General features: G+C 34.8%; 1 protein-coding gene across 1 annotated transcript in view; it reads right to left on the reverse strand.

Moving 5' to 3' along the window:
* Positions 1 to 1,404: 1,404 nt before the first annotated feature.
* Positions 1,405 to 14,477, reverse strand: part of LOC147069570 (bicaudal D-related protein homolog) — a 272,966-nt gene continuing 259,893 nt past the window's right edge. The window contains exons 6-8 of the mRNA XM_085950325.1: positions 11,681 to 11,901; positions 4,243 to 4,500; positions 1,405 to 3,527 (exon numbers count right to left, since the gene is read on the reverse strand). Of these exons, the coding sequence (XP_085806451.1) occupies positions 3,393 to 3,527; positions 4,243 to 4,500; positions 11,681 to 11,901 (614 nt within the window). The 3' untranslated portion in view covers positions 1,405 to 3,392. The remainder of the gene's footprint in view (positions 3,528 to 4,242; positions 4,501 to 11,680; positions 11,902 to 14,477) is intronic.

Consider the following 14,477-nt stretch of genomic DNA (forward strand, 5'->3'; position numbering starts at 1 on the left):
CCTAACGGGTGTGGAGTAACAGGCAACCGATCTTGAGTGTGGAAGAATATGTGATAAACTTAAACACATTTCAAGAATACGCTCGTTCTTCGTTCTGACAACTGTTCTCGGTTTATGCACTGTTGCTCATTCAATATTCGTCTATTCACGTCTATATGTGTGTTTCATTTTCGTAGCTAACACTACTAACGTACTAACACATTCAAAACCCTGCCCAGCCGAATTTGAATGAGTTTTTTGTGTAGAGACAATTCTCATAGACCAGGTATGTCCAATGTGCCGATTGAAATGAATTTTGATCGAACACACTGTGAACCCATATGCATGGAGTTGTGAAAAAAAATGATTTCATTGAAATTTTGAAGGGGAAACATAACCATTCCTCATTTTATTGCTTTATCAGCTTACTTGAATTTACTTCAAATTAAATATGAAGCCCTCATTACCTCGTATCATTTTATTCGTATTGAGAATCGTCGCAGTTTGTACGGTGGCGTTGTTTCTCCTTACCGTCCCTCAGTAAGCTCTTTATATAGTAGGATAATAGTTTGACAGTAAGCACAATGAGTACTCAAAGGAAGAGCAAATCTTATCATATTTCATTATGACATCGAAAGACAATAATTATGAGTGTTGTTTAATTGTCCTAAGCCAAATATAATACGCTTGTTAAAGTTGAAGAAGATGGTAGTGATAATATAACACAGCTTACTAATTGAAGTTGGACATGCCTGTCATAGAAGGTTCAATTTACAAAAAAAGTGGGTTGACACTATTTTATTCCAGGCCTTTTAATAGCATTATTATAGCAATAATTCACTTGATCTATTCTGAGCAGAGTGTAAAATACTAACACTAGTGCTAGCTAGTATCAAATTTAAAATGATTCTACAGATATTTAGAATAGTGAGCAAGTACATAATGTTATAACACAGAGGTCACAAATTTAATAAGAATATGTTCTACCATGTGAAAAGTGACATCTTGAATAGAAGAATCAATCAAATTCATCTGTCATCAATGAAATAATGGTCAATGGAGTAATATTATGATCTGAATGATGTGTGGGGTGGTATCTTTTGAAGTATCATAATATAGGAAAGAACGCATTATTTAGCTAATGAATGTGTAGATAATATATCGTCACCGTTCAGGCAAAAGTCACCAACCCTAAAAACAAAGTTTTGAGATATCGCAGTTTGAGGTAATTAAGGTAATTTTACTTTTTGATGCTAATTAAAACATCTGGAAGGTTTTGAAGGAGGCAAGGTAGCTCAATTATGGTTTGGTGACTTTTGCTTGTTAATAATCTGAACAATATTAGCCAAAAGAAGGATCAGTAAAACTCACCATCCATAGTATAGTGACTTTTGCTTGTATATTTATAACGAAGGGTTTTTTTTTGTATATAGTCAATAATGTCTATTCACCTATAATGACTTTTGCTTGTTAAGATTTTATCGAAAGTCATTTAGTGAAAAACAAATAATTCGGATTTAAGCAAAATTTTACTAACTAATGTACCGTGGTGAGTTTTGCATCTTAAAGAATATAATTTTACGCTTCAGGTGACATACTCAACTCAAAACTGCCATTTTCAGGGTTGGTGACTTTTGCCTGAACGGTGACGATATATACCTTATACTCTAAAAGAACATTTTAATATTGGTATACTGTTACATTCTGCCAACGAGAGATTTGGTTTATCCTGATATCTTTTTCTTTATCTTAAAGAATGATATTCTTCTTTTGAAATGTAATGCAATATCCTTAATGACTCCTCTCTTTCTAAGGCCAAAGAAATTATTTTTATTATGTCGTGTGTATGACAAACATTAGTATTCTTTACGACTCCAGAAAGTTGGAATATACCAGTGGTGTACAACCCGTGGTCTGTTGTGTCATTTATTGCAGCCCACTGACATAAATAAATATGCAATATAATTGGCCATTTTAGATTTTTAGTGAAATATGATAAAAAGCTTCCATATCATAAATATATTGTGCTGTAACAGATATATTTCTAACCCACGTGTTACATTTGCATCAAACATTTTCTAAACAAAACTGAACACAAAAACCACTTCTACGTTGATAACCTCAGTGATAAACCGTGAATAGCAACCAAAAACATTGAGCCCAACTTCCTGATGCTTGCTACACAGCATGTAGTGTCAGGAATAATATCACTAATTCTGACACTAAGTCCCATCTTGTAAATATGCATGAGTGGAGAATGACTGGCGTTTTATATATACATATTTAATTAAAAATGAGACGCTTATACCGGCCCGCAAATAAATATAAAATGAATAAACTCACCGTATAAATAAAAAGGTTGAGCATCACTGGTTTAGGTTGGTTGGTACACTGGTTAAAAAAATTATACTTACCACATTATATTATGAGGACGTTTAACATTATTTTTTCTGTTATTGTACCATACCGAATCTCTCGTTGGTAAAATATATTATGTTAATATCGATGGATTATTGTACATTTATGTTGTAGATCCAGTTTTGTGAAGATTGAAATTTAAATGATTTGAATCAATTCAAAATTGAAATCGAAATGGACATATATTATCATGATATATGTCCATTTCAACCCAACAATCCAAGGCGGTCCTAGCCACCTCCAAGAACTTTCTCCATCTCCTTCTATCCTATGCCAGTGTCTTCCAGGTGTTTACTGTCCAACAAGGTGTTCTTGGCTACGTGTTAAAACTGTGAACCAACAAACTCCTCCCATTTTTAACCGCATTTCGATTGAAGCGCCTTCCGGTTAGTGACGAGTTGTCCACATGTTAAAACTGTGAACTAAGAAGCTCCTCCTACTTTTAATCGCACTAGCGACTTCCGGTTTTTGCTAGATCTTGTTGTCGGACAGTAGTACAATTTACCGATCTGCTTCGATAATTTTCCGGTAGATGTCACCTCATTATCATAAATAATAATTCTGTTTAATTTCACTAAAAACTGGATGTATAATATATCTGCATTAATCCATCGATATTTCAATTATTATCATTCCGGCAATACAGTTTTACAATTAATTTATTCAGAGATTCATCCATCATTTCACATCTTAATATCTTAATATTAAGTCTTTTGACGGCTGTTTCACGACATAATTGATTCACAATTTTATTGGTCTTCACTTATTATCACCTGTAAAAATAGTGACCATTACATCCTCTTCAAATGTCCTGAAGATGCGACATTATTCACAAATCACTAATAAAATATACCTATTCATGTATTCACACCTGGTATAAAGCAATAGACAGATGTCACTGTGTTTCACAATAAAAAATAAACGTATTTATCAAAATCATTATTACTGGTTGTATATTGATAATATTATTATTTGTTAGCTATTCAGCCAATGTGTCATCGCTGGAAGAATCCAAGAATTTTGCTGGTGCGGGTTGGTTCCGCATTGCCAGGATCTGCTACTTTCCTCTTCCTCTCCTGCGAGGATAGTTTACTTCTCATTTGATCTTCGATCAGCTCTTGCATGTCCATCTGGAATATGATAAAAGATTATTAATTTGATTGGCAATTGTTAAGGCAAAACCTGATGATACTAGCTTCCTCATCTACGAGTTATTAAGACCTGTCGCATTCACAAGTGGTCACCGAAAGTGTGTGGCTTAATTAAGGATCGTTAGTGTTTGTTTGTGTCGTCTACACTGTCTTGTCTTTTAGACATGTCGCATTAGAATATTAAAGCATATTATTCAGCTGAATGCAGAACTTAACTCAGATTTGACATAATTTAGAAGGGAGTTTTTTGAAACAACCTATCTACTTAAATTATTTATTGTTTGTATAGATAAATGTATATATCATATATTATTAGTAGGACAATAATTGATGAAAATAATGATGCATAAATGTGTCTATACTCTATAGTCTATATAAATAATAAATAACTTGTATGGTTGGTTCAAAGAACAGTTCTGTAAAATATTTCAAATGTGAGTGAGAACAGTTCTGCATTCAGCTGACGATTGGATAACTAGGTTGATCCATCAAGTTCCATAGGTTTTCTTTTGGCACAGGTCTTGCGTGTCGTAGAATGCTGAGATGAGTGGGCCAATCTATTGAGAAGGCTGTATAGTATAATAGTCGTGGTGTATAACGAATACGAACACAACGTAAGTAAACATTTTGGTGGAGTGTTGTAATTTCTACCTTATTAAGAACCACTGAATTATTAATCAGTCGTTGAGCTCACCTGCCACTGATCTAACTGCTGGCACAGTTCAATCTTCTGCCTGACCGCCTCCATCAGCTGTCCAGCCGTCTGCGACAGTTCCACCCGCGCCCTGGCCGCGTCAGCCTCCGCCTTGGTTCTCCTGGTGTGCGCGGCGTCCCTCGCGGCTCTCGCCTCGCACACTGCGGCGTCTCTGGCGAGTTCGCCCCCAGCAGCGTCAGCTCGGGCGCTTTGGGCCTCCTCTCGTGCGCTGGCCAGCTCTACTTCCCATACGGAGACCTGGAAGATGATGAAATGGAGATGTAAAGTAGGATGCACCTAAGATATCAAATTCCTGTGTTAAGTATCCTTACTAAGTTGGTCGAAAAAATATCCTATATTCAATTTTAATTACTTTTTCTTTATATTACGAAGTACCGTGAAAATATATTATATTATCATACAAAGAGCACATACGCTAACTACACGACACTATTTAAAAGAATGTATAAAACACTGTCCACAGAACTCTCTCTCGCGCAAGTGGAATGTATCAAATATCCGATGGGATTTTGTATAGAGCTTGTGATTTCTTGACCTTTTTATTTGTTGAGATTCTAGAATTCTGGAAATCAAGAATACTTATATTTTGTTTTCTCGAGAATTCGAGATTGGTTTTTTGGAGATTCTTGAGTAATCGACATTACGAAATTACCGCTTCTTCCCGATTTTTTTTTCGTTTTTAAGATCTTCCGGTCGAAAAAATTTTGATCGACAAATTTTACAAAATCTGTTCAGAATCGAAATCGAGAGATTTTTTTTACCTAAGTATCTCGGCCGGATTTATTTTTCACTGGTGAATTAAAAAATGTACCTACATTCAGTTGTTATATAAATATGATTTCATCGATGTTTGAAGGGGAACAATTAACAATTCCTATTTATATTTCTTTAACCAGCTAACGTTTTTAAAAGTCATTTAATTCACACAAGTCAAATTAACCATGAGGAGGCCTACCGCAGGAAGATATAAGTAAAAGAGAAGATGTGAATCCTTGCGCTTTAAGCTGAGGTGTAATTTTCCTCTTACCGTCGCTCAGTAGGCTCTTTACACAGTAGGACCATAGTTTGACGAAGAGTACAATGAGTACAGAAAAGAAGAATGTTGAGAGCCAAATCATCAGTCACGACGTCCTGACGAAGAAGAAAAAAAATATCTATTTGCGTACCTAAATAATTTATATTTTTTTCGAAAACCCGCTCATAGCTTTCTCTTGCTTGGCGCCCTTTCGACTATGTCTTATTTCATGCCATAACTATTGAACCTCACGGTAATATGACGTGTTTACAGTTATCAGTGTTGCCATCTTTTAAAAGTGGAATTATAGTACAGAGCCTCCAAAATTATAGTATTTAGGAAAAAAGTATAGTACGCGTTGTCATCTGTTGAAAATGTATAGGTTTTTTGTTTCTCAGAAAAAACAATAACGGGGAATTTGAGAAACTCCGAGACCCCTATTTATTTTAGGTACCTATTCCGACCAGAAATGCTTTCCGAAGAATTCAAGAAATTTCATTTTAAACCAAAGTCAAGGGATTTTTTTACGTTTTTCGAACATTTTTTTTTCCAAAAGTTCTCCAAATCTTCTTATCTAAAACTATCGAAATTTTCCGATTTTCAAATTATAGCATTTTGGGCGTACTATACCTGTTTTACATCGTACATAGTGCGCGGACCAAAATTATAGTACAAATACTATAATTAAAGTACGGTTGGCAACACTGACAGTTATGCTACTGTTTGTTGCCATTCGTAATAATGATGAAAAAATTACCATATGAATCACAATACTGACAAGGTAGATGCACTTCATACTTGAAAAAAAATAACATAAAACGAAAATAATTACTTCCTGTTTGGAGGTCAATGTATTATAAAAATAGAGATCAATCCATCATTAAAATGGCGGCGATTTTTATTATTGTCTAGCTAGGTTAATTATACATAATTTTATTCACACACAATAAAACAAACAAGTTTAATGTCTTCGTTGCATGCACTTCCTCTGATTATTCAATTACCTAAGCCAATCGTAAGTATAAATAAATAATGGTTAAGTATATTTTATTGGTACCAATTCTTTGTTTAATAAATAACGATCAATTGAGAAAAAAATTGACAGATCGCTTTTGAGACAAGAGAGGCGATGAGATGGGTGAAAGTAATTAAGTCTCTTTGTTGTTAATTAGGTATTGTGTTAATTATAACTAAACAATGAACAATGGAAAGGCAATACCTACATACTGCAATAAAAAACTATTAATGATTATGTATTTAATTTTACACATAGATAATCGTCTGTCAGCAGTGTTTATAATCATGTTGACTTTACAATTTTCCGTGAAACTTGGTTGCATCCAGGAAATTAATTATTTCAGGCTTGCCTTTTATGACGTGGTACACCCCATTTCTTGTTTTAATAACCCATGTGTAGTGGCATCTATGTTTATATAGATAAACTAACAAAAAGGATTATTATTACGGTATTTAAAAATTAGTTTTTGTGTTATTTCTTCGATTTTCCTAGTTTTACCCTTTTTCCAGACTGGAGCACACTTCTTCCAATAGAGTGTGATTATTTGACTTTTTCCATTATTCGAAATCCGAAAATACCCGAAATCAAATGTATTTATTTTCTCGAGAATTCGATTCTGGTTAGGTGATTTCTCGAGAATTATCGAGATTCTCGGCAAGTCGTCATTATTACGAAATTACAAATTCTCGATCACTACTTTTATAATATACTTCCAATAATAATTTTTGGAATTATTTTCATCAATGTTATGTTACACATAAATACCTTTGAATGACGTGAATATTTAAATATATGACGTTGTTATTTTTAACTAGGGAAAACATCTGAAGTTCAAATAATATGTACAGTAAAAACGAAACAATAATGCGGTCGGTCGATAGTGTGCGTGCGTATGGGGAGCCGTGATAAATGCCTGGCACCCGATGACCGCGTATTCGTACGTATACGTACATAAACAATCGACGAACCGCATAATTGTTTCGTTTTTACTGTACCATGATGTAAAATGCAAGATAAGTAATTAGTCAGTCCAATTTCAAAGTGACTTTGGAAACATGTATCGCCGTTTTAACTTAGAGGGGTGAATTCGATTTTTGCGGAAACTTATTAACAGAGTTTTTGTTTTTTTACGAGAAACGGATGTTAACCACTTGATCAACCTATAAAGTCCATCAGTGGCGAGGGGTGGAGGTAGGCTGTTAAGATTCGACATAAATAGTTCACATTAAACTTTGTCAGTGATACTTATTTGTTTTCATTGAACTAAGAATACAATTTGAAGATGTTGCTGGTTAGTTTTCAAAATTCAATTACTTAAACCCTGCCTAAACAAAAACATACAATTTATTGGCTACAATACATATTATAGATACTAGAATTTACTACCTACGGAGGTAAATTATGGCCTTCACCTCTCTTCATAATAGCGTGTTCTAACATATTATCAGTTCAATTATCTAATATAAACAATTAAAATTTAATACCACTTTCGAAAGAAGGTTCGCAATTAATTGTCACCCAACACGTACAAAAAGACATTTGGGTATTATACAACGTGGAGATTCTTTGTAAAAAAATGTCATGAGAATATGAAATGGGCGATTGTTTGATTTCCGTATTTTGTACAATTATTGTATCGTTAGCAGGCGCGTACACATAAAAAATGGTTTGGAGGGTCCATTTTGAAAAATTATGCATAATATTTTAAATAGAGTTTTAAAGCGGCGGTAGGGGACAGGGTTAACAAAATCTAGCAGATGCCAATGACTTCCACATTATTCTCGTTGCTTCAATCGCACTTTTCCGGGTACGTTCTTCATACCCGGACACTCCATACTTTGAGTCTAGCGATAAACACTTGGACTGCAGGTAAAACTAAGTGTGTTCACCTACGTGATATTACGAGCTGTCGCATCCTCAAGTGGCTATCGATTGCGCATGACTTAACAGTCATCATGATTATTAGGATCGCTAGTGTCCGTGTGTGTCATCCCATGTCTTAATTAAAGCAAACATTGGACGTCCCAACATAAGAAAATTGAGCAATACATTCAGTGGCGTCCCTAGGCAAAATGCCGCCCCATTTTTGTTTACAATATTTTTTATCATCTGTGTTCGTGTCGTTTCTGGTCACCAAGGACGTCGAAGGGCAACGGAAGTAAACTAGACATCGCGAACCTAAAAAATACAGTCCAGTTAAACCTTTTATGTTAATTAATGCATTTTGTTTCCAACCAGTGAGCTGATTTATAAGATTTTATATTTATAAAAGATATTTTCGTTATTAAGTACTCAGTTTAGGTAGCTATTTCTATATATTCCAAATGATTCTCCTCGATTTGCCGCCCTTGGAGTAACTGCCGCCCCCAAGCGACGCTCAATCTGCCTACCCCCACGGGACGTCACTGAATACATTCTGCCAATTGATTCCTTTCGTTAACATACATTTTGGTAATTGTTTGAATATTTATTATTGTCATTGAAGTTAATGGCCCCACCAAACCATAACCGCCCCACACCACACGCGATCTTAATCGGGCGTATCACGCAACGTTCGGAAGGCAAGCATATTTTTAATGACTCTCAGGAGCAGTTACCCAAAACTAAGGTCGCTATGCACTCACACGTATTTTACAGAATTTACGTGACTAGACGTGTTAAGAGTACTCATGAGACAGAAGAGCCCGTAGAAGCGAAAGCAAACATTAAAATAAGTGATAAAAGCTAAAAAAAACTGCAGAACAATCTATGTGAAGATATCTTCACGTTGGCAGTATGTATATCCAACAAATTTTGCCTTTATGGCGACCAAGGTAGATGGTCCGATGAGGCCAATTTAGCTGTTTGAACTGACTTGAACAGCTCTTCCCTTTCCGTACATAATTTAGGACATTCCCAGATGATTTGGTTTGCATTCTTTATTTCTCCGCCACATGAACATGTTGAATGTTGAACGTGTGACAAGACCAAGTTCATTGAGCTTACCAGAGAAACCACTATGTTCGATTAGGAATTTACTGGTGTAATGGATGGTTCAGACTCAAAGCAGCATTCGCCATTTGATATTTGGAAAAAAAGTGTGCCGGCCTTTGGTGGAGGCGTCCCATTTTTCTGCCAGATCTTATTATTGTCATTGTTAATGCATAAAATTGCTGGAGTTCAGTAAAATACTTGAATATTGTAAAATCACACCAGTGTTAACCAAAGAGCAACAAGCATAATTAAGTTTTTCATAATTACAAATAGATTCTTTAAATTAGACTTGCTGTGTATTTTTATATGAACAGCGCAGCGCTCAGATGTCCGTCATACAGTTGTCGTAGTACCCAAGGTTACATGTAAGATGTACGTATGCAGTTCATCGTGGGACACTTATTCGAGCGCCGCAGTACGTGAAACATGAGTTCGTATAACATTTTATCAAATGACGAGTTCTTCGTTGAACATTTCACCGTGGAATACATTTGTACGTATCTTACAAAATGCGGCGATAGTTTGCAAATAGTACTATTCCAATTAGATTAAAACTAACTTAACCTAACCTAGTAAAGACATCTTATAAAATTCGCCACATGTTGTAGCATACGTACAGATATACTCCACGGTGAAATGTTCAACGAAGAACTCGTCATTTGATTAAATGTTACACGAAATCATGTTTTCACGTACTCCGGCCCACGAATAAGTGTCCTGCGGTGAACTGTTTACGTACAAATTTCCGGATACAGGTACCCAATCGGTGTCATCTTAGACACCTTTGAAGGCAATACCTGATTTGGTACGGAAGATCATAGTTAAAATAATATACCTACTGTAAATTGCGACGACCGCGTCTGTAGGGACATTTTATCGTTTTGTAAGTCATAATCTACCATTACGACACGGTAAAATAGTCAGTTAAGTCCTTGACTTTCCACGAATTCCGCTGTATATATTTTCCAGCGGTCATTCTAAGTTTGATGTCGGTATAATCAGATTTAGCGTCTGCACAACTTATCTGGCTTCTGATTACTTGCTAAGCAGACAGACGGTGATAAGCCATCGCGAATAATGCTTTAAAGTTTAAAGCATTATTTTACATCGTTTTTATTACAAAATATTCAGTGGCGGCCTAGTACTAGGCCTCGAAAAGCTTTTTCAATGCTTCTAGCAAAAACAGATATTAACTAGATTACACAATATCATCGCCGGGGTTACAATTCACCACGTTTTAGAACGTTTAAAATTAATTGAGTTTACTGCCATCACATATATGATATATCCACAATGGTCATTTAAACTATGCCGTTGTTGGGTCGTTATTCGATACTTTGCTGGATGGAAAAACATCCATCTATTTATTTACTTTAGGTAATCAGACATGTATATATCGTATCCTTGTAACTAAACCGCCACAAGTCCAAAATTACGTGTTTTGAGTTAATTAATACGTTTCATTGTCTATAGTTCATAGTATATATACCGAAAATTTCATATCTCTAAGTCACGAAAGTCAAAAATTCATTCAATATCTAAATATATTTCAAAAACACAGTACAAAAATGCGAAAGGTAAAAATTCAAAGCTGATTTTCTTTGTTTGACGATTTTTGGATTGTGGCAGTTTAGTTGCGGGGGTGCGAATATGCCCACAAAGCATCTGGGATTAGAGTGTGTGATTTCTCGACTTTTTTCGAATAACATTTTTTGTCTCGAGAATTCGAAATTGTTTATTGATTTCTCGAGAATCTCGAAAATATATAAAAATATGTTTTTTTATTTTTTTTACGCAACCGACCCAAATTTTCTGCCAGGTGAATCCGTAATATAAGAAATTACGTTCCGGTCAAAAGTTTTTTCAGCGTTTCTTATACAAAATTCTTTCAATTTCATATCCGGTCGGAAGTTTCATTTCAACTTCTATTTGTTATTTTTGCCTCGAAAATTTCCCGAATTGTCAAGATTATTGAAATTTTGGAAAATTTATCGAGATTTGAGATTCGCCTTTTCTGATTATCTCTCGAGATTTCTATCTGGGATATCTAAATAATGTATATTGTAAAAAAAGACATATCGATCAGATCCGTGGCCGACTTCACAACCGTCATTTAGGAATCTCTATAATTAGCGATCTTAATCGTGAATGACACTTAAGCCTCTCTGTTGGTTTTGAAGTTTCAGCCCATCTCCTATGGGGGTGACAACGGGGCTAAGTGCCTACTTGGATTCCTTTATAAACCGTATGAAGTGGTAAGCTTTATAGTGTAGATTGGTCGCATCTAACAACGGGAACTTTATCGGAAAGCTCAGCATTAAACTAAATGAACTCTACTTTTCAGTATATAACATTATGATTAAATAACTTTTTTGACAAAGCGTGTAAAATTGCTACCACGACACATTTACCTTAGTTTGAAGCTCCAAAATCAAATCGTTCTTCGCCTGAATATCGGCGTCCCTGTCGTGCAACTGCTGGGATAGTTTCTCAAGCATGTCCTTGAATCTGACGCCTTCCAGGCCGGAGACCAGCACTGCGAGATCCTCGGCTACCTCTGCGAGGACACCGGTTCGCAGCTGCTGCTGTTCACCACCGTCCAATGAGCTGATTGATAGATCGGAATGGAGACCTGGTGAAAGACAATGACAATATTATAGGTACGAGCAGTTACATACCTGACATTCATCGAACGAAAGTATTTGATCGACTTATTATTATTTGACACATTCCCTGAAATGCGATGGATACAGGTTCAAATCCCGCTCTAAGTGTTTTTTCTTATGAGGTGTTTTAAAATATTATGTTCAATAACGAATGCTACAAAATATTATTCATCGAATAAAAAATAGTTTAATTAAAGATATCAATCTGATTGATAAGAATTTAGAAATAGGGAATCCAATCCCGAGCCAAAATTCTGATCCCGGGATTTCGGGATTACAATTTGACAATCCCGGGATTGGCATTTTTTTCCATTGTTTATATAAAAATTTTATATTTACAAATAACACTGATAAAATCGACCAAAAATAAATCTAGTATAATTCATTCTATTTAAGAAATTTATTGTTAATATTGTATACGTCCAATCTTGGAAATACACAAGTTTAATGGAGTAAATAATATTGTTTAAAATAGTAAAGCAAATAATCATGGCGTACTTATGGCCTTTCCGCTTCATAAATCTAATTAGTCAGCCAAATATGAAATTGCCATAAAACGTATGATATCATGGTGGAATTACTTTGTTAAAAGTGCGAAGCATTGTTTTTTCCAATCTTTCTCATTTTTAATAATTTATGTGAAAAAATAAAATGAATCGGCTACCTACACATGGGTATAAATCAAACTTCATTCAAACTCAGTTTATTTCTAATGTAGTTATTTTTTATTAAAAGTATTATTTCCGTTATATTTTCGCTTTTATTTTATTTTCCATACAAATTGATAAAAAAAATCAACCCCGAAATCCCGGGATTATGTTTATCAATCCCGGGATTCATAGGTATCGAAAATAGCTCGGGATCCCGGGATCCCGGGATTGGAATCCCTATTTAGAAACACCTTAGAGACATAATAATATTATATATGTACATATTATAAAAATATATGGTGCCGGGCAGGACTTGAACCCGCATTCAGTGTGCTTTACCAGTGTAGCTACCTACACCTTATCTAATTACGACGAAATTAACTAAAAGTTATGCAAAAGAAACGCTTCTCATGTTGCGTAATATTGGTGACTGACTTTTGCGGTTTGAATTAAGATACCAATAATAGGTACTGATATTGATTACTAGCCAGTCTCCAGATTTCTCCAAATATTAACCTCAATGTACTTGCACTTTTTTATGTAACAGTTGGTTAAATTGTTAAAGTACATTGGCCGGAATTTGATGGATGCAGATTCAAGTCCCACCCGACACCATATTTTCTAATATGTATGTTTATGGGATAAAGAGATTTCTTGTGAATTATTTATATTTGATTAACAAATCGTCACTGTTCAGGCAGAAGACACTAATTCGAAAAAATGACATATTCAGTTAGTTATACCAAAACGTTCCTTATTTCAAACTTTACCGCCTGGAAACCGTCATAATTAATAAACAGTCTTTATTTTAAAGTGATCCTTTTTACAATTACTTAATAAACTCGCATGATAGACCATTTCAAACATTTTAACAACTTCAAAGTCAAATTACTCAAAACTAGTATTCTCCAGTTAGTGGAGTCTCCAGAGACGAAATATAGTTAATACTTTATTAAAAAATACAAAAGATAGTCGCCAATATTAATCGAAGGTAGGAGTTATCCTGTGGCAGCAATAAATTGAGGACAATCTAGAAACAAAAACGGATGTTTGCATTTTTGAAAAATGTTAGCAAATTAGGAATAATAATACATATCATATTTCTCTTTTAGATTTTTAATGACTCGCCAACAATTTACGAAAATGGAAACTGCCGTTTTTGTTTCTAATGAATCAATTTTATATCGCCATAATGTAGAAATTATATTAATTTCAAAATCAAAACCCTATAATGTACGTAAGTAGGAATTTATTATTTTTAGAACATTTGATTTAACTTTCTTATTTTTTCCTGTGTATACATAATCGAAATTTACCTCAATAGGTACAACCACCTAACATTCTTATAAATAATAATATTAGGGGCAAATTTCATTTGTTTTACGCCCCTGACAGCTTCATAATATTATATTATATTAAGGGTTCATGGCAAGAGGGAGGGTTGGTTACCGTACCAGGCACCGTTTCTGCCCTATTTGTTGGTAAACAGAGCAGATATTTGACAGTAAATTGACAGAATTTACACACGCAATTGTTTTATACGGGGCCAATGCAAAAATACTTACGTTGTCATGGAAACGTATATTGTATTTTTATTAATTACTTATGTAACAGTTGATTATACCTATTGTCACCATCATGGTATTGCGTCAATGAGATTTGTAATCCAGTGCACTATTATGGTCAGAATAATTATTTGAATTAAAAATAATCAGAACGTGCACACTAAGTGCACAAATTGGTAATAGAGGTGCGCGTTTTAATGACGCTAGGGCTCACGAGGGCAAATAACTTAAAGTTCCGCTCCAGTCAGCCGCCAGCCGCAAAAATAGCTAAATATTATCTTCTTCCTCGTCGTAACCCTCATAACTGAGGATTGTGATCGCTTCAGA

The sequence above is a fragment of the Rhyacophila brunnea genome, unplaced genomic scaffold (assembly GCF_057557595.1).
Source record: "Rhyacophila brunnea isolate RB1 unplaced genomic scaffold, BYU_Rbru_1.0 scaffold_23, whole genome shotgun sequence".
In the NCBI taxonomy this organism is placed as follows: domain Eukaryota; kingdom Metazoa; phylum Arthropoda; class Insecta; order Trichoptera; family Rhyacophilidae; genus Rhyacophila; species Rhyacophila brunnea.